Here is a 20,414-nt window from a genome sequence, read left to right as displayed (position 1 = left end):
GCGGCCACTGAGAAACGTGGAGGGGGCGACGCAGTTAGGGGGTCGGTGTTTGCAGCCTTAATAAAAAAAGCGCTTCAGGCGAGTGTTCCCCTCGGATGCTGCAACCGTCAGATGGAAGTGGACGGGGGACTGGACGTCCACATGGAGACCACCGCCTCCCCCCGCAGACCGCCCGAGTCACGGAGGGGAGACACGGCCATGCCATGCGGACAGCGGGCTGTCAGCGCCCTCACCCACAGATCGAAGTTGTCATCGGTCACAGCGGGACAATCAGGCATCGCTTGCCTCCTGGTGTGATGTAAGAGAAAATACACACAGCCCCAACTATGAGGTGCTCCTGCCAAAAACCTCGGCCTCCAACTAATCAGTCACTTAGACCTAAGTCCCCATTTAGAGGAAATAACCGGAGACAAAGGAACAAGTTAGCACCATAAGGAAACAACCAGACAAATCCGGAACATGGGACATCGTAAAATCAGTGCCTCTGCAACCAGTTAGGGGCGTACAGAAGGGGAGGCGGCTGCAGACGCGAGGGGCTCGGCAGACAAAACCACCACGTGACATGCGCCATCCTCGATTCAATCTCCTGGGAAAAAACGGTCAGAGGAGACGTTCTGCGGAAAAGCTGAACACGCACTCAACATCCAAGGACACTAGCCAAGCGCTCTTAATTAGATGGTTTTGTAGGTTGTATTGGAGACAACTTTTTTTAAATGCACGCTGAATTATTTATGGGTAAGCTGTCATGATTCCGCAAAAAGTATAGAGAGAGATGAAGCAGGTGGAGCAAAAATGTTAATGGCTGAATGTAGCTGGTACATATATATATATATATATATTTTTTTTTACTTTTCTATATTTTTGACACTTTTCATAGGACTTTTTTAAAGTAAAAGTCACTTGGAAAGAACATGCATTGCTTTATTTTTCATACAAACAATGGTAAAGCTACTTCTGTCTCACCCTGTGCGTACCTGAGCAACCTTAGAGGTATCCTCTTGCTTGGCAACTCTGATCAACAGGAAGTGGCTTCCTAGAACACTGACGAAATGAGAAGCCACATCCTGTCACAATTTTTAAAAGTTCTGTGATTGATTAGCAATGTCTGCTATGGGTATGGCATTAGAAAGGGGTGTCTTGCATGCTATATATTAACCATCCCTGCTCTAAATCATTGTCCTTTCGCTCTGCCTATCATGTACTCTTGCATGGAAAGGAAAGGAATTGGAAGAACTGCCCAAGATTTAGAAAATGTGTGTGCTTTGTTCAGGCCGAGCTAGAGCACATGTACCTAGATTTTATAGCTAGATTTAAGTCGTTATAGGATAAGAATCCCACCTTCTGAAAAACGCATCTGTTCTTATGCTTGGGACGACTTGGTTCTTCTGTTCTGCCTAGCTTTCTAAGTGATATTTCTCTGAAAAAGGTCCCACCTGTCTTCACCAAGGAATGGGAGCAAGATTCTTCAACCATGATGGGGAGCCCTGGAGGGGAACCGCAGCCAAGGCTCCCAGCTGGACAGAAGCTGGCGAAGGGAGTGAGGCAGCTCCTCCAGCTCAAAGCAACAGCTCCGTGACCAGTGCCCCCCCACCCCGGGCCAGGCCTTGTCAGGGGTCAGGAGGAAACAGCTGAGCAAAGCTGGCGGGAACGGGTGGCCGTACCAGCTGACGATCACCCAGATAAGTCGCATGTCTACTGTGTTGCAACAGTCATTATAAGCTCATTCTAGAAATTTCTGAGGGAGGGAAGAAGCCCAGAAGTTTAGACTACTAAACCATGGGGAGGGCTGAGATGGGCCAGAATGCCAGTGACCCCACCAGGAGACGGCCTGCCCATGGGGCCTGCCCTGTACGCACAGCACTGCACAGGACCTGGGGTCAGGGGGCTGGCCATCCTGCCCACGGCCGGGCCAGAACCCTTGTTGGCCCAAGCCTGGGGGTGAGGCCTTCTGGCCCCTGTGATGCCCCCAGGGCTCCGAGTGGAATCCAGGGGACCTTCTGAGAAGAGAGCCTTCAGCGAGCAAAGTTAGTGTTTATTTGGTGAAAGCGATAGTTCCCAGATGTTAGCGAAACTGGCGGGGGGGTGGGGGGGGCGGGTGAGCCTGGGAGCCAGCGATGCACTGAGGCTCGTCTCTGTCACTGATGGGGGGGGAAATGAAAGAATCTGGGAATGCTGCCCTGGCCAGCTGGCCGAGGCTCCGCCGCACAAGGCCGATAAATCATCCCCCCGAGGCTCCTCCGACACTCGCCCGCCAAGGCGGCAGAGGAAGCAGAGAGTAGGAGCCAGGGCCCGAATGGGCCTCTGGGCCGCAGATCGGAAAGCTGAGGGCCTCACCCCGGGCCTGGTAGCACCAGGCAGTTTGTGGGCATTGGGGGAGAGAGGGCTCCAGCCCCTGACAACGGGGCACCCCAGGCACCTGTCCCAGGCTCTGCCTGCCTGAGAACCTTGTCCAGAGAGAGTGCACACCCTTTGGGGGCTTCCCTGGCTCCCGGGGGTGGATTCTGGGCCCCACGCCAAAGTGCAGGGGCTGGAGCCCCAGCCGTCACCCACCCTCCCCAGGCTTCCCACCCAATGACTCCTTGTGCCCCCCCTGCCAGCTCACTAGGCAGGGGTTCTCCCAACCCAGCTGGGCACATGGGGAAACAGAGGCCCAGAGACATTAACACGGTGCCTCGAGTCACACGGCAGGCAGGTGGCAGGGCGGGATTCTGAAACCAGCGTGTGGCCCTAACCTCTCGCCGTCCTTCTGCCTCTGGGAAGGGTCCAGGATGAAGTCATCTCCGGGGCCTGTGACTCCTGGGCTGTTAATCAGAACCACCTGGCCAGACCTCCCTCCGCCCCTCACTGTCTCCGCAGGCCGGTCACCTTTCCCCTGGTCGATGCACAGAATCTGGGCAATTGACCACACTGGTGCCTGTGGACGCCAGACAAGGGCAGGGTCTGAGTCCCCAGAACGCGACTTCCCAGGACCCGGGAAGCCTGCAGGCTGACGGGGTTTGACCAGAAACTGACCGTCTGCTGGGGTGGGGGACCGTATGTATGCCAAGTGGGGAGGAAGCCTGGGGGACAGCTGTGCTGGGGCAGGTGGCTTCTTGGACTGAGCTAAGTCTCCATCAAAACTGCGCACCTCAGGGACGGGCCCCAGGGCCGTGTGTCCGGCCTGCCCTGAGTGCTGCAGGAAGGAGGGCAAAGCCTCCAAACTACCCCTGCCAGGGGCACGGAGTCTTCGCCTTCCTTTAGTTACCCCGGAGCCTCAAAGGGGTCCCCTGGTGCCGATGCGGCCAAGCCCACAACTGGAAAAGCACACTGCTCGCAGGACCGAGACCCCAGCTTGATGGGGGCCCTCCGAGCCCGGCACCTGAAGCTACCCTGGCACGTAGCAGCTGCTCAATAAACTCAGGACGGCCAGAGTGGGGCATGTGTCACTCCTGCCACGCCGGACCTACTGTGGAAGGTAAAAGGACTGACCCCCACACGTGGTTTGCGGGTTCTGCAGCTTCTGAGAACTCCTCCTCCCAGGGCAGGCACCCCTGGCTGGGGCAAAGGCGCCATTCTTCTCCCGAAGGGTGACCACAGCCCTGACTGCCAGGCCTCTTTCCCAGGCTTGCCGAGTGTCTGGGAGCATCTGGCAGGGACCAGGTCCAAAGCATTAAGCTAACAAACGACAGAGCTATGTGTCCAGGAAGGAGAGGGATCCAGGCCCCTACCCAGAGACAGTTTGTCCTGGCCATCGGAGGTCCCTCTGAGCGCCACCCAGCCAGGGCAGAAATCTGGCACTGTGGCCAAGAGTGGGTGGACCCACCCCCGTTTCCCTGCCTCGAGGGAGAGACCAGGGCATCTGAGCCCCTCATCTGGGCAAACCGTCCTCCACCTGCCCGCCAGCGGCCCTGCTGTCTGATTTGCTGCTGGCAGGAACCTAGTTCCACGCAATAGCCCGAACAGGTCTCCCCCAAAACGAGGACCCGGTGCAGCCGTCCCTGCACTGTGAAATGCTTTCCACTCGTCCTCGGCCGGCTCCGTGCCAGAACAGACGGACATGCCAAAAAATAAAGCCTACCATGTCACAGAGAACCATAAACGCCATCTGTCATCGGGGAGTTAAGGCTCACTAATCTAAACACGGCCCGGACGGCTCTCTTCAGTCCATAAGTACATGACACACGAAACCCGCTCCAGGAGGAGAACACAGGGCGGCCTCCAGGCTGGGGCCTCCCTCCCAGGCCTCAGGCACAAGGGACCCAGCCCCTGTCCACCTACCAGCTACACACCAAACACCTGCTACGTGCTGGAGGCTGCGCGAGGCCTGCGGACACAGTAGCAAACAGGACCCATACGGCTCTGCCCTCAGGGAGCTCACAGCCATAAAATCACAATCATAAAGCAGCAGCGGCGGGACTCCAGAGGGTGTGAAAGGAGACTTCATCTCGATCGAAAATCAAAAAAGGTCTCCCAGAGGAGGCACGTTTACTTCACCTAACACTGGGAAGACAAGAAGGAGCCAGAGGGGCAGAGTGGACACAGCGGAGAGACCAGGCTGCATGAGCAAAGGCCCTGGGGTAGCAAAGGCACGGGCCACTGAAGAAATAGAGAGGCCAGCAGGGCGGGGGCAGTGGGCAAGGGGGAGAGCACAGGCTCCAGGATTGGAGGGGTCAGAGGAGGGCCTGGATCTTCCCAGGAGACAACAGGAGGGACCTGTGGGTCAGACCTATTTTTAGAAGAAGCCGGGGGGATGCTGCAGCCCGCTCACACAAGCCCGAGGAAGTCTGCTCTGAGCATCACTTTCCAACTCTGCTCAGCAGGCGCAGGACGGCAGCTTGAAGTCGTCCAGGACAGGAGTATTTACACTACAGAAATGAGTGTTCTCGCTCTTTCCAGGGAGGTAGCTGTGAAACATCGACCAACACGCCCCGGGAAGGATCGCTCTGGCTCCGGGGAAGGAATGGATGAGAGGGTGAAGGGAAAGGGGGGAGAGTCCTGCGTGGCCCTGGAGCCTGGAGGACGGGAAGGGCAGGCACCCGGTCCGAGAAAAGGACGCCACACCTGGTCCGTGAGCCCAGACCATTGCCACCCCCTACGTCAGGCCACCAGGACCAGCAAGCCCCTCCCGGCCACGCCCTCCAGCAGGCTTCCTATCCCGGCAACGCAGTCTGAGTCTGGCGGCCACCCGCAGACCTCCAGCATTCCTGGTCCCCGGGGAGAGGCTCCCTGCAGACCCTAACTCCGCAAGTCTGTCCTGCCCGCAGCGACCAGCTATAGCACCCAGGCTGAAGCCCGGGTTCCTCAAGCCCCAGGCTCTTAACCTGCAAAATTGGGAAACCCGTGGCACCTGCCTTCGGGTGGGTAGGAGGATTTGGCAAGATAGCATCATAAAGCCCTAAGCACCTGCCACAGGTGAGCGCTCGGCACTGCTTACCTGGGAGGGCAACACAACTACTGGCGGAGCCACCCACAGACACAGGATGGTTGGGGAAGGCTCACCTCTGTCACCTGCTGCTTGTCCAGGTGGAACACCTGCCCAGAGCTGGTGGCAGCGATCTCCTCGTAGGCCAGGTAGCCGGGATGCGTGCGGTCACCACAGTCCCCCGTCAGCACAAAGACCACCTGGGGAAGGGACACGCAGCCTGGCTCAGGGCTTCCCCGCCCACCTGCATCAGGTGTGGGTGGCAGGGACGGAACCGGGGAGGAGTGAGCGGGGCCAGCCCCCTCCTCTCTGGGCTCAGGTGGTGCGTCTGTGAAATGGGAATGGTGAGTGTGCCCACCCCCATGTGGGCCGGGGGCTCAGCACAGGGCCAGGAACATGGAAGGTGCTCCGGACGTGGGGCTGTTATTAAAGGCACGAGGAAGGGGGTGGAAGTCGGCTCGGTCCGGCTCCAAGCGGCCCCTGCAGGCTGCAGAGCTAGACCTGAGCTTGTTCTAGGGGAGCTGAGAAGCTGCCCCAGCCCCAGGATGTCCAACGGCCGGCCCTGCAGCATTCCCACTCACACCCCTGCCCCACTGCCCTCAGGAAAGCAAAAACCGCAGCAGGACTTCCAGATCCTGAGACAACGGAAAAAGGGTGACGTGTGTCCGTGGCAGAGACGGGGAGCAGAGGCGACGCCAGGAGGAAGATGGATTGCGCAGACGCTGACAGGGTGTGAACGGCAAGGGTGGTGTGGCCTTTATCAAGAGCAGGCCTCACCAGGGAGGCGCGAGCCCCGTGGGCAGGGACCCTGGGGCATGAGAACACACTTGGAGTTCGCCAGACCGGCCGGGGCTGGCAGGGGCTGCTGGTGGAGGCTGGGCCCCAGGTGGTGGGCAGGAAGCACGCGGACTCTGTCTTCGTTGGGGCTCAGGGCTGCCCACACTAAGACCCCAGCTTCCTCAGGACCTTCCCGTACTCGAGCCCCTAGAGGCCGGTTCGCTCACCTGTGACTGCTTGAGCTGCAGGAGCTGGAGCACCTCGTCCTTCCTGTGGTGGTCCTTCGCCCGGGCGTCCGAGAAGACGTAGATGAAGGAGCCGGGGTGGGAGACCTCCACCGCCGCCTTGATGGCCCCCACACTCATCTCGGGACAGTCACCGCCGCCCTGGGAGACAGGGCTGTGTCAGCAGCTGCTGCCCACCAGGACACCTCCGAAACCAACAGGGAGAGGGAGGGGAATCCCTGGAGCTGTCTCTGTCCTGCCCATCCAGGGGTCAGGCCAGGGCCCCTGTCCCTCCCCTTCCCAAGACGCACCCAGCAGCCAGCCTGCTTTCACTTAAGGTGAGGGGCATCCTTCCTTCACTCACCCATGCAAGAGTGGCACGCACCCCCCACCCCACGGGCTCTGGTGTGGGAGGCAGGCGCTACATTAATAAGTACAACACGACAATTTAATTACCATTGTGATGAGTGTTACAAGTTGGGGAAGAGGGATGGGAGCCACGGGGACATCCAACAGATGCCCCAAGGCAGCCACGTGTCAGCCAAGGCTTGGAGGACTGAGGGGTAGAGGGCGTGCTGGGAAAGCTTTCCAAGCTGCCGCCCCAAAGACACTGTGCAGCCTGCTCCGGGGTGGATCCCAAACGCCTACCCGTGCCTCCCCCGTCCGCCCCACACGGGCACTGTCTGAGGAAGGGAGCCTGCCCTGTGTCACCCAGGCTCGGGCACGCCAGCACCAGCAACAGGTCTCCACGTGGTTCTCTGTAGTAAACGCCTCTCTCCCTGGTTCAGTCACTCACCGCACACTCACCCTCTCTGTCCGGACCCTGCTCTGGGCCCCGGGGGGGACCTTCGGTGAGCTAGACCGATAGGCGGGGTCCCTGCCTTCAGGAAGCTGCCGTCTCAGGGGCAGGGCAGGCACAGATGCTGAACCAGTGTTGCAAAGAAGCCCAGGCAGCCACGGGGCGTCTGGCCCAGTCTCAGGCCTGGGTTTGGGCCGCCCTCCGGGATCCCCTCAGCTACCATGCCCTCCTCCCACCCCTTCATCCGTTCACTAAATCATAAGCACCTACTATGTGCAAGGCACAGGTACCTGCCTCCTGCAGGTACTTGGTTCGCTGAATAAAGGAAAGAACCCCAAGATACAGAACCTTCAGGACCCCCAAGCCACACAGTGCAGGTCATGGACAGAGCTGGTCATGGACATCAGTGGTTGCCAGGAGCCGCCATGGTGGCCCCTGGGTGGCACGAGGACCTTGGCCTCTGGCACGGACTTGGAAGGCCCAGGGAGCCAGCAGCCAGGGGCGGGACAGCCCACCTGCACGTAGAGTTCTCTCAGCTCCCTCTGAAACACCTCTGGGTCCGCTGTGAGGGTCACGGGGCCGACATCTGCAGGGGGAGAGAGAGAAGCCCAGGTGGGCGTGGACCCCAGCCGCGTGGCGGTTACACCATGTGCCACCAGAGGTGAGAGGGGTGGGGGTCGGCGTCTCAGAGACCCCCGCAAAACAGAACGTGCGAAGGGAGCAGCTCCCGGGCCTGCCAGTGCCTAACCTGTAAGAGGTCAGGCCCCTCGGTCCCCTGCTCCTAACAGGCCCAGAGCTCCGGGGGAGGGCAGAGACGAGACGCAGGGCAGCCCCCAGCTCCCCCTCAGAACCGCAGTTCCCGGTCTTCCGTGACCCGACTCCCTTCTGCCAGCCCACCATCCCCATCGGCGGTGGGAACGGGATCTGGGACAAAGGAACAGAGAAGGGAGCAAATAACGTTTCGGACCTCACAGTGACCACGCAACACCAGGCTGGTCAACCAGAGTGAAATCTCCCAGAAACTCCGCCCACACGGTAGCTCCCTTAAAAAGCACAAAATTAAATGACGGAGGGTGGCCATGCCAAACGTCGAGGAGGGCACAGAGCCACTGGCACCTTCGTCCACTGCCGGCAACAAGGCGAAACAGTTCAGCCACTTTGGAAGACAGACAGAAACTTCCAGAAAGTTAAACATGCACCTGCCAAACACGATCCAGCCCTTCCCATGAGAAATGAACACACACGTCCACGGCAAGACCTGTGCTCGAATGCTCTTCGCAGCTGCACTCGAAGGAGCCCAGAACCAGAGAGAGGCCACCAGCCCATCCCTGGTGGGTGAACGGACGGATCCCGGTTGTTCACGTAACCAAATACGACCCCCAAGGAGCAGAAACCCTGCTACCAGCACAGGCGACCACATGCCTGGAGGGCTCCACGGATGCCACGGTGCAAGAAGGAGCCCGCCCTGGGCATGCGTGCTGTACACTTCCATTTACAGAAAGTTCTGGAACAGGTGGAATTCGCCTAAGGTGAAGTAAATCAAACAGAGCTTGTCTGGGGGCCAGGAAGACGCTGAGGAACTAACTGTCTGAGCCAGAGAGACTTCCGTACTGTGACAGCAGGGGGGCCCCGAGGGGCGTATCCCTTCGTGAGACTTCGGCTCGGGTAGGCAAATTTCAGCCCCGGGGAAAGAGCGGTGGGTGGGAGGAGGCGCAGGCGAGAGTGAGGCTGAGCGGTGGGCTCGTGGGAATGCGTTCCACTCTCCTGCTTACTTTGTATGTATATTTGGAATGTTTCCTAGTAAAAGGTTTTTTTTTCATGACAGTCATTGAAAGCCACAACCGAAACAGAGACTAGAATTTCAAATTGCTGTTGCCGTGTGGCCGTGTGAGTAACAAGGGTCTGTGAGTTTGTGCGAACACCCGGGTTCTCTGGAAAACTGTTCATCTGCATCCCTGGTGGACTCCAGTAAGGGACTATTTTTAGTTCAAGAATTCTAAATTCCAGTCGCCCTAAAAAAATTCCCATCCTCGGCAACTCGTCAGCAGGCCTCGACCCTTCTGAGGAAGGAAGCCCTCGGGACCGTCCAGCCTCCACCCCCAGTTATCAAGGAAGAGTCTAGACTCCAGCTTTCCTGCCACGCACTTGCACTTGAAGCGTCTCCCCGGCGCGGCCCCATCTGCACTTCCTCATCGAGTCCGGCGCCCCTTCCTCGCCTGCTCTGCGTTCACCGAGCCTCCCCCAGCGCCCCCCTCCCTCGGAACTCTGCAGCCAAGCGCTCGGCCTTCGACCTCACACAGATCGGCTTGAAAATCCTGGCTCTGTCCTGCACCAGCCACGGGGCCTCCCGGAGCTGACTTCACCGTCCCGGGATTCAGAAGCCCCATCTGTAACGTGGGGTGTGTAAACGCATCTCCCCTCGCTGAGACCTGGCCCTGGGAATTCAGCGAAGCCCGGGGGGCAGCGGCTGGCAGGGAGCGGGGCACTGGGCGAAGGCTCGGCGAAGGGGAGCCCTGCTCGTGGGAACGTGGTGCTGTCTGTGCTCCAGCCGCTCACGAGGCAGCAAGGTCCCCGAATTCTGGTTTCACTGAGAAGAGCAGTCAATTTACTCAATGTTGGTTCTTTCCTGATTACATAATAATACACACTCATTGTAAATACCTAACACGGGTGATACATTTACTAAGCACGTATTGAGTCCTGGGCCATGTGCTGAGATGCTTCCTGAGTGTTAGCTCACTGAATCCTCCCCGGCACCTGTGGGGCCAAGTCTCAGGCACAATTTACAGAGGAGAAAATGGAAGCCCAGAGAGGTTAAGCCACTTGCCTGAAGTCACACAGCCCCTAACCTGCAAAGCCCGGACAGGCAGCCAGGTCCATGCAACTCCCGGAGCTGAGCTCCGACAACCGCTCCCTACGAACTGTGCACGGGGAAACCCTGACAGGCAGAAATGGAAGGGAGTTCTACCAGCCAGAAATCGTCAACTTTATGTCCACACACAACCTTCAAAACTCTGATGCATACCTGCAGGCGCGTCTCTCACGTAAACACACACCATCATAAGCAGGATTTCTATTAAAGCATAAATAACGGGCTCTTTTTAAGTCGGTTCTTTTCACCGCACATGTTGTGAGCCTCTTTCCAGAAGGCCGAGTGCTTGGTTCAAAATCATTTTTAATGGGTACAAAGGATTTTCTTTGTACTGACGTGTACCAGTGGCCTTGCCCAATCCCATCCTGCTCTGATCCCCGTTTTCAGCATGAACAATGTTACTAAGAACATCTTTTATCTCATGGCACTGGCTCATCTCCTTGGAGACGTCCCATAAGCAGAACAGCAGGGTCCATGACAAGACCAGTCATAAAAACTTTGGACGTAAATTCAGTAACCTCATAACTGTCGTCCCAACCCCAGAGGTTCCCGCCTCTGGTCTGTCCACCTGCCAAGGTACAGCCACCAGCCTGGTGCCCAATTTTGCTCACATGGCCCTGCTCAAGCGGCTGCTTGTGGCCTGCAAACGAGTGACGTGTGCACAGTTGTCGCTGCAGGCGGCCCTGTCCCCCACATCACGATCTGTCAGCAGTGGCAGCAGGCCCCGATGGCACCTACGCTGGGCCTGTGCTGGGCGGGCCACGTTCTCCCCTGTTCACTGCGGTGCAAGGAGCAAAGTTGGGGTGTGGGTCATCATAAACAAAACACCCTGCAGTCGGAAGGGCCCCCTTTTCCTGCGGTCGGGGGGCTGAAAGTTGAGGGTGGCCCTTTCTTTCGTGGAAGGTCACGAAGAGTCGAAGGGAACTGATTCTGGTCAAGGTTCTACTTGGCAAGATCGGCCACTCTGACATGTGGACACATCCTCACTCCAGTTCTGCCAGCGGCCACAGCGCCTTCCCCCTGCGTCTGCCGCTGTCTCTCCTCTTTTTACGAGGACGCCAGTCCTGTTGGCCTCCTCTCCTCCCGCATGACCTCATTTTAATGAATTACATCTTCCATGGCCCTATTTCCAAACAAGGCCACATTGTGAGGTTACAGGAAGGACGTGGATTTTGTGGAGACACTGTTCAACTCACCGCGATGCGCAAACCCACATGTCTGGCTCCAAAGCCTGCGCCCTCGTCCCCAAGCTGCGCTTCTGCCAAACACCACGATGGTGGTAGTGATGAGGATGAGGATGACAACGACGACGGTAGCCACCATTGTTTCCATCATTACTCAGTACCAGGCCTTCTTCCATGCACTTGACACACACTCACTCAGAAAGGACCTTCAGCCCCTGTGAAGCCTTCTGTGCATTACCCCCATTTCGTAGATGCAAATCTGTGTCCCCGGGAGGTGAAACGGCCTGCCCCGGGCCCCACCACCAGGAAGCAGCAGCAATGGGATTCGCACCTGGGTTCGTCTGACCCCAGATACAAGCTTTTCAACCACCCACGAAGCTGCAGACGCTCAGAACCTGCTCCCCAGCCCCTCGTTCCTGATCCTGCAGTGTGGGGGGTGGGGGCAGGCTCGTGAGTTAAGACAGGCACGTGCCAAACAGCTGGGCAGATGTGGCGTGCAGTCCCTCGGAGCACAGCCCGCTGGCCACAGGGATGATCACAGGACCCATGACCTGATTCCCCCTGCGCTGAGCCTTGAGCATCTGAGCCCCAGAAGCCTGGCCTGGAATCGTCTCTTCACAGGCAGATTCTTTCCACTCAGCATGAGGAGGGTGTGGAGCCTCTGGGACATGTGAGGAGCACACGTGGGCGGGAAGACCCAGCCCTGCTCCTGGGGGGCTCTCCAGCCCCTCGCCCAGCCTCGTGGGTCCCAGTGGAGTAGGTCAAGGCCCCAGCAGGCACTCGGGGTCCAGTCCAGAAAGACCTCACCTCAAGGACTCTCCCTGGGGCCTGCCCTTCTCCACTCCTTCTCAATAATGGGGCTTGAGCACTGGCCTGTGAACCAAAGGGTTGTCGGTTCGATTCCCAGTCAGGGCACATGCCTGGGTTGCAGGCCACGTATCCAGTGGGAAGCATCTGAAAAGAAACACACGTTGATGTTTCTCTTCCTCCCTTTCTCTAAAAATAAATAAAATATTTTTTTAAAAGAAAAGAAAAAGATAAGGTGAAGATAACTCGAGGTCCCTTCTACAGCATCTTCTGTAGTCACTAAAGACAGTGAGGTGGGCCTCTGTTTGCTGACAGGGAAAGAGTTCTATGATACATCGTGGGGGGCGGGGAGAAGCAGGCTGCAAAGAGTACGCACAGTGCGATTCATTTTCCACACACTAAAAAAGTAAGTGTGTGTATATATGCATATGAGTGAAGCACATGCACAGCCTGGAAGGCCACAAAATTAGTAACAGCATTTGCATCTCTTGCAAGTAGAATTAACAGAATATTTTACAAGCATGTAATAGTTTTGTGAGTTTGGCAGGAAGCGTACTAATTAAAGTTATTGACTGAAAGAGCTAAACACCGTGATACTAAATCAACAAAGAACACAAAGAAAGAATGTCACTGACTGACCATACAGACCGAAATAAAACGTAAAACTCCCAGACAAAACACTGGCAAATAGAAGCCAGCTGTGTCTTCCAGAAGTAGCCCTGACCAGTGTGGCTGAGCGGGTGGGGCGTCATCCCGCCAAATGCAAGGTCGGTAGTTCAATTCCCGGTCAGGGCACATGCCTGGAGTGCAGGTCTGGCCCCTAGACGTTCTGGGGGTGGTTTTGTCTTGTTTTACTTTGAGTAAATTAGGAACGGAAGCATCTCCTTCACCTGATGAAGAACCCTGCAACACCACAGGACAGCCTGTGACCAGAGGCAGGACGAGAGTGGCCACGGCCAGCACACGACTGTCAGTGTCAAGTCCAGCTCACGAACGCCACGACACATTTCAAACCAGTGAAGTCTTGGGGAAAGAGCAGAGAGGAGACAGCATTATAATTCAGACAGGCTGTGCATGTCAACCTGGAAAACTCAAGACATTACACACAAAAAAATAGTTTTAAAAAAACACTTCAGTAAGAAAAAGTTGGAGGCAAAATAAATATATGAGAATGAATTGCTTTCCAACACACTAGCAATACTCATTTGCAAAAAATGTAAGGGAAAAGAAATTACTGGTCAAATAGTAACAAGAACCAAAATATTTAGAAATGATTTTAAAAAGAGAAAAAAAAAACATAAATCTTTACTAAAGTAAGTAAATCTGTGGACAGACGAAGAGGCCTGTGTGTCCTAGATGGAAGCAACTGAAATTTTAAAACAATGATAGTGCTTCCCCTAATCAAGATTTAACACAACTCCGAGCAAAATCACAGTTACGAATTTTTCGAACTTGAAGGAGTTTTTCTTTTTTTTCTTTTTTTTTAAGATTTTATTTATTTATCTTTAGAGGGGAAGGGAAGGAGAGAGGGAGAGAAACATCAATGTATGGTTGCCTCCTGTGCATCCCCTGCCGGGAACTGGCCTGCAACCCAGGCATGTGCCCTGACTGGGAACCGAACCTCGATCGTGTGGTTCGCAGGCCCGCGCTCAGTCCACTGAGCTACACCAGCCAGGGCTTGAAGGAGTTTTTCTATTTTCCATGGAAAGGAAGAAAGGTTCAAGAATATTTTGCAAATGAAAAAGGTGAATAAAAAGGATATAAATAAGGACCTGGCCTCAGTGACTCTGGACATGGGGAGTCTTAAGACCAAAAGCAAACAACCTGTACCCCACTTAGCAAAGTTGTTTTCAGGGGGGTGCATGCTAACAGTGCTAAAACACTGCACGTGTTCCCTGGGTGGTGAGTGGGTGGGGAATGCAGGGTGGGGGTCAGTGCGTCACTGCTGAGATGGAGGGTTACAGGTCAGCTAGGGTAGGAGTTAGAGTGAGCCACACAGTAATGATTTAGAGTTGGAGACATCAGTATGAGCTCACGTTCAGCTTAACTTGGACACAGATGGTTACACGTAGAAATATGTAGAGAGAGGTGCGGACGGGGGCTGGATGTGCAGTGTGCTCCTCCTCAGGCCGTTGCCGAGGGTCTGGAAGCAGCGACACCGTAGTAACAATGAGCACACCCAGCACTCGGATCCTGACACCATTTTTCGATCGAAGCAACCAGGGTGCCTTAGAGAGACTGCCAGTCCTAGGACAGGGCAGGAAAGTTACGGGTCTGGAGCGACTCGTAGTGCCGGCCAGGAAGAAAGTGTTAAAAATGTATACGCAGCAAGGCGAGTATGTCAAAGCCACAGTGGGGCCACTGAAAGAGCTTCCAGTGACCTCAGCTGAGAAATTTTGAGCGACTAAATAAACAAAGCAGCAGTAGATTATAGCCCAAAGTACCGTATTTTGTTGTGTATAGCGCGCACTTTTCCCCAAATTTTTGAGGGGAAATGAAGGTGCACAATATACATGGCTAGTGATGCCGAGGAGTTCTTGGCCTCTATGATGCGTGAATATCGTAAATTTGTTACCAGTACATAAAACTTCTGGTAACTTGTATCTGTTCTTATGTTTTCTAATTATTTGTTACACAAAATTTCTTGTACCATAATATGTTCAGACATGAATGCTTACATTCCTTTATAATAGAAAAAACAAGTGTCTAAATATAATAAATAAATAATTGAATTAAACATTAAAATGAAAGAGGTTTGACCTGAAAGTTTGGGCTAAAAATGTGGGCATGCACTACATAAGGCAAAATATGGTATAAAATAAACACCCATGAGCAATGCTAACAGAAGTCCGTCCTGGAGAAGGTTTCCAAATGAGGTACACGCGTACTCCGTCCTCCATAAATGGAGCCCAACCCCCTCCCTACACAGTGGCTGCCCACGGTGACTTTCTTTCTTCCAAAGAGCACAGTGTGGAACGGGGAAAGGAAACAGTGACCCCCGCAGTAGACACACCTGATGACCTTGGCCAGGTGATCAAGGTCAACATCAACAGGAATGAGTCATATGGATGGCATGTGCCCCTGCTATGACTCAGGGAGAACGGCCCTGCTCCTCTGGCCTCCCCCCACTGCCCAGTCTAACTGGAGGAAACCGTCGGACGGATGACACGGGAGGGACAAGATAAGGGAGCAAGGCTGGTCGGGGCTGCCCAGGTCATCAAAACCGAGGCTGGGAAACTGTCCCGGCCAAGAGGAGCCTACGGGAACACGACTAAACGCAGTGTGGGACCCTCGGTGGGATCCTGGAGCAGAAAAGGGGTGTTAAGAAAAAAACTGAGGATATGTGAATAAAGAATGGGCTTTACCTAATAAAAGGCAAACGTAATCGGCCCTTTAATTGTGATAAATGTACCACAGTAACATAAGATGTTAACAACAGGGAAAACTATTGTTGGGTGTGTGGGAGCTTTCTCTGCTAACTCTGCAATAATTCTATAAATTTAAAGCTGTTCCAAAATTTAAAACTTACTACATTTTTTTAAACTATCAACTGATGCGTGGATAAAGCTAAGAGAAAGAAGGAAACCCTGCTGTTTGCAACAATATGGAGGGCATTGCGCTGAGTGAAACAAATAGAGAAAGAAGATGCTGAGTGAGCTCACTGCTGTGTGGAACCCACAGCAGCTGAACTCACAGAAAGAGCACAGGTGTTTATCAGGGGCTGGGGGGTGGAGGGGCTGGGGGGCTGGGAGAAGGAAGAGGTGTTGGTCAAGGGCACACACTTCCAAGTAAAAGACAAAGAAGTTGCCCTGGCTGGTGTAGCTCAGTGGATTGAGCGCGGGCCTGCGAACCAGAGGATCGCAGTTTGATTCCCAGTCAGAGCACATGCCTGGGTTGCAGGCGAGTTCTCAGCAGGGGACCCACGAGAGGCAACCATACATTGATATTCTCTCCCTCTCTCCTTCCCTTCCCCTCTAAAGATAAATAAATACAATTTTTTAAAAAGATGAAGAAGTTCTGCTGTACATCGAAATGTACAGCATGCTAACCGTAGTTAGCAATCCTGTATCGTGTGCTTAAACGCTGCCGTGAGCGGATCTGAAATGATCTCACCACAGAAAAGAAATGGCCATCAAGTGACTGGAGGGAGGAGGCAGCTAACGCCGTGGTGGTGGCTGCTCTGAACTCTACAGGCCGTCAGGTCGGCGCCTGGACACCTTGAACGAGCCCACTAGTATGCGTCAGTCACATCTCAACAAACTGGGGGAAATTTTAACAAAGAACAATACAAGGAAGGGTTTACCCTCTCAGTAGATTTTATAAAGCCAAACGACACCTGTAAGGGGCTCCTGGCAGCAGGCCTGCCGTGAGCAGGACACAAGGGCCCCCCCCCGCCCCCATGAATTCTTCACAGACCAAGTGACCTGGATGAAGGCGGGGTCCGAAGGAATGAAAAGGAAGGGATTACCCCACAAAAGGTGCCTGACCATTAATTATCCCATTCTAAAAGGACTATGTTAGATGATTTTTTTTATGCCACGCACCAATTCTTTTTCATTCCAGGTTAAAGATTGACATATAACAAAAAAAGAGAAAACAAATGAAAAAAAAGACCTAGAACATTCACCTAACTGATTTTGTGATAGGAAAAAACAATCTTTCTAAGCGTGAAAGTGAAGAAATGACAGGGGGGAAAGTCAGCAGCTCTCACTGCATTTCAAATGAACCTTTAAAACGTCTGGCCGTTGGGAAGGACAAACAACACTGAGCAGCCGACAACCGACAACCGGGAGAAGTACTAACCGTGTAGTGAAACCGGTTAATGTCATCGACACCGAGTCCCCCGACTGACGGCTGAGCAAACCAGTGAAACACCAGTGGAACAAGGAGCAAAGCAGCTCACAGTTTCCAAAAGGAGAAATTCCCACCCAAAACAACCTCGTGACACATGAAAGTATACTGAGCCTCACCAGCACTTAAAACAAGAAGATCCCATTTTCCATCTTTTGAAACCTTTTGAATTAAGGGGCAAATGCCTCCCCTTCATCCCCAGCGTCAAGGGCAGCCTCTCCAACGGCCCCACAGATGCTTCTGGTGCAGATTTCAACTCCCCGAACATTTTGCAAACACTCTGAAGAGTCGCTCACCCACCCCATGTGTTTAAAATGTCCTACAAATTCCATTTTGAGAAAATCAATCCTGCAAAAAAAAAAAAACATCAAAGATGCAAAGCTTTCTGCTAGAGTGCCTTTTGCACTATTTTAAGAGGAAAACAGAAAACAATCCAAGTTTTCAGCCAAAATGAAATCATTAGCAAAATTCTAACTTTCTGGTTTGGGAACATTCCACTTCTTTTCATTTAAACATTTTAAAAAGTCCTTCCAAAGCACAGACGCTGGTTTATCTCCAAGGCAGGGCAGTCCAGAATCTCCAGTGTTTGCCTGGCAAAGACACCTCTGGGTCTAGGACAGGGGCTTTCTCTAAGAAGCCCCTCCAGGCATGCAGCCCTGGGGGGCCTGAACCATTGCTAAAACCCCCTTTCTCCAGGTCCTCTTCCACCCAAGCGATTCCATTGGCTGATTCAAAAGACACGGCCAAAGCTAAATCCCAGCTCCAATCCCTGCTCGGAACCCTCTGGTGGCCGCTCGCTCGAAGCCCATAGAAGGGAATCTAAGCGCTCCAAATCCTCCGCCCAAAGTTGCAGCCCAGAGCGAGCTGGCCTCTCCCCACTTTCCCATTTCACCCCTCCTACGCCCGGGCTCCCCCACACACCTGTCCCTAAATGTCAGCCACCACTCGGGGAGCTCTCTGCACCCCCAGCCCCTGGCATCACCGCCACCCCAGAGAAATGCTCAAAAGCTGACAAATACCCAACCCGTCCTTCAAGCCCTGCTCCAGTGCCATCTCCTCACAGAGCCCTCGGTCAGGACCTGGCACCTGAGCCAGCGTGTGACACTTCCTACTCTCCACCGGTCCTGTCGGCAGCAGGCTGCTGACTCCCTCGAGCACCTAGTAGGGACTCCATAAACGCTGGGCTCCCCTCCATGCCTGGACCTGGGGTGGCTGTAGGGAGGGTGGTTTGGGGAGCTGGGGCGGGGAGGGTCAGATTTTCTGCTTCTCGGAGGATGGAGTGAAGGCCGGAGAGTCGTGCACCTGCTCAGAGAGCACAGGAGAGGTAGAGGGTGGAAGGAGGGCTGGGAGAAGCTGATGGCTGGAGAGGGACAGTGAGGACAGCCCCCGGCAGCCCCAGCTGGGGCCCCTGGGACATGGCGTCTGCTTCCAACAGGTTGCTATCAGGCCCTGCAACTGGAGCCAAACATATTCTCATGACAAATTACATCACTCTGGCAGGTGGCCTTGGGTACGTGCCCTCCGTGTCCTGCGCCTCCGTTTCTCCAACTGTAAGAGACGGGAGTGAATGGGGTGATCTCTAAGTGCTCTCAGTGTGATGTCATTGGAGGTCCAAGAATGACCCAGAAAGGGAGTGAGAGTCGGGGGGAGAGAGTGTCTGTCACCTGTGTCTGAGCTGAAGCCCCAGACACACCTCACGTGTTCACAACTCCCCCGACCTTGCTGCCCACGACCCTTAGGAGGCAGCTGTCCTTTGGGTGTTCCCAGAAATATGCATTTAGATCCCTGGCTCTGGGCTTTGGGCTTTGGGCTTCAGGACCCTAAGGGGCCCAAAGCTCCTGGAGGCTGAGGGACACCCCTCCACACCCAGCCCGAGGACGGCAGGACTGTGTCACTCCCATGCTGCCCCTTTTCCAAATATCCGTAATGACACTGTGACTGATAGAGGCAAACCGCCCCTCAGAGGGCTGGCAGCCTCCCACCCCTGTGGGCCACTGTAGTTTCTCAGCACAAGAACAGCTCGAAGCATGATTTTGCAAGGGATCTGCCATTTTACTTGAATTTTTTAAAAATTGGCTTTATAAAGGTAGCCTTCTACCTAGAACAGTGGATAGAAGGTGAGGCGTGATAAAACGAACAGTAACAAATGGGCAGTAGGACTGTGGAGTGGGCAGACCGGTTGTTCGATGGGCTCCCTCCCCCACCCCGCTGTGCTATGTGGGAATATTTTTATTAAAAAATGCTGGAGAAAAAGCAGTCCTATTACTCGTAAGGTTGGTGATCATGCTCAGCAGCTGTTTTTCCCTGAAACTTCCCCACAGTGGGGTCTTTCAGGGACCCCTTGCAAAGGCAGGTCCTTAACTTTCTGAGCGGAAAGTTGGGGGCTGCAGGAGACACGAGGTGCTGGGGTGGGGAGGGAGCCAGCAGCGGGAATGGCGGGGACGGCGGCCTGCCTCGCCCGGGGCTGCGGGTTTCCGTAGGAAAACAGGTGAGGGGGGAAACCTCCGGCCGGGGTGAGTTCAGCGGCCTTTGCGGGCTCTTCCGGTCTCCGCAGGGCATACTGAGAGCGAACTCCGAGAACTAACAAGAAGTGAAAACGCGACGCCCGCAGAAAGAGGATCATCGCATACCCAGCTCTGCTCGTGAACGATTTCCTAAACGGGGAAAGTGAGGCCCAGGCGGGTAAGCTCACCCCCGCGAAGTCCCACAGCCAGGAGGTGGCTGAGCAGCATTTGAACGCAGTGCCTCCCAGCTCTCTGTCACTCACCTGACCCTGCAAGACGGAAGGCGCGGGAGAGGCGCAGCAGGTTCCCAGGGAAAGAAAGGGCGCCTGCTAGGCCTGCCCCGGGTGCCGAGGTCGGGCAGTGCGCGCGTGCTGAGAAGGCGCTCGGGCCCGCGCGGTCCTGGGGCGCCCAGGGGCGCCCGGGCTGCAATCGCGGGCGGGCGGGTTAGCGCGGCTACAGGGAGAGGGACCGGGACGCGGGGCGGGCGTTACCTGGGTCATGGAAGGGCACCAGAGCGTAGTTGGCGATGGCCCGGCTGTGGTGGCTCAGGCTGCGCTCCAGAATGCGCGAGGCGCCGTCCATCACCTGCATCAGGTCGTCCCACATGGAGCCGGTGACGTCGAAGACGATAGCCAGGGTGGCGTCGCCCGTGGCCGGGGGCAGCGCTGTCCCGGGCGTGCGGGCCGCCGCGGCGGAGACCGCCAGCAGCAGGCTCCAGAGCAGCGCCCGGGGCATCGTGCGGAGTGCGGCCGACTGAGGTCGGCAGCTGCGGTGGAGGCGCAGGTCGTGCCGAGCGCGACCGTCCAGTGTGCGGCTGCAGCGCCCCGCCTCGCTCTGTCGAGCGGTGGCCGGTGCGCTCGCGACAATGGCTGGCGGCGGGGTCCGCCTGCTTGGGAGCCCGAGGCGGGTCCTAGAACCCACCCCCTTCAGGGTCACGGCCCCGCCTCCTCCGCGCCCCACACCGTGACTCAAACTTTCCCGGCCCCGCGGCTCGC

The 20,414-nt window shown here is 55.4% G+C and overlaps 1 protein-coding gene across 1 annotated transcript in view; it reads right to left on the bottom strand.

The window, feature by feature from the left end:
• The window catches only part of HMCN2 (hemicentin 2), a 134,134-nt gene extending 113,980 nt beyond the window's left edge, over positions 1-20,154 (bottom strand). The window contains exons 1-4 of the mRNA XM_037036894.1: positions 19,911-20,154; positions 7,717-7,787; positions 6,406-6,564; positions 5,479-5,601 (exon numbers count right to left, since the gene is read on the bottom strand). Coding sequence (XP_036892789.1) covers positions 5,479-5,601; positions 6,406-6,564; positions 7,717-7,787; positions 19,911-20,154 — 597 coding nt within the window. The remainder of the gene's footprint in view (positions 1-5,478; positions 5,602-6,405; positions 6,565-7,716; positions 7,788-19,910) is intronic.
• Positions 20,155-20,414: the final 260 nt, after the last annotated feature.

The sequence above is a fragment of the Sturnira hondurensis genome, unplaced genomic scaffold, assembly GCF_014824575.4.
Source record: "Sturnira hondurensis isolate 20B ecotype Veracruz unplaced genomic scaffold, ASM1482457v3 Scaffold0022908, whole genome shotgun sequence".
In the NCBI taxonomy this organism is placed as follows: domain Eukaryota; kingdom Metazoa; phylum Chordata; class Mammalia; order Chiroptera; family Phyllostomidae; genus Sturnira; species Sturnira hondurensis.
This window is presented reverse-complemented; position numbering and strand designations above follow the sequence as displayed.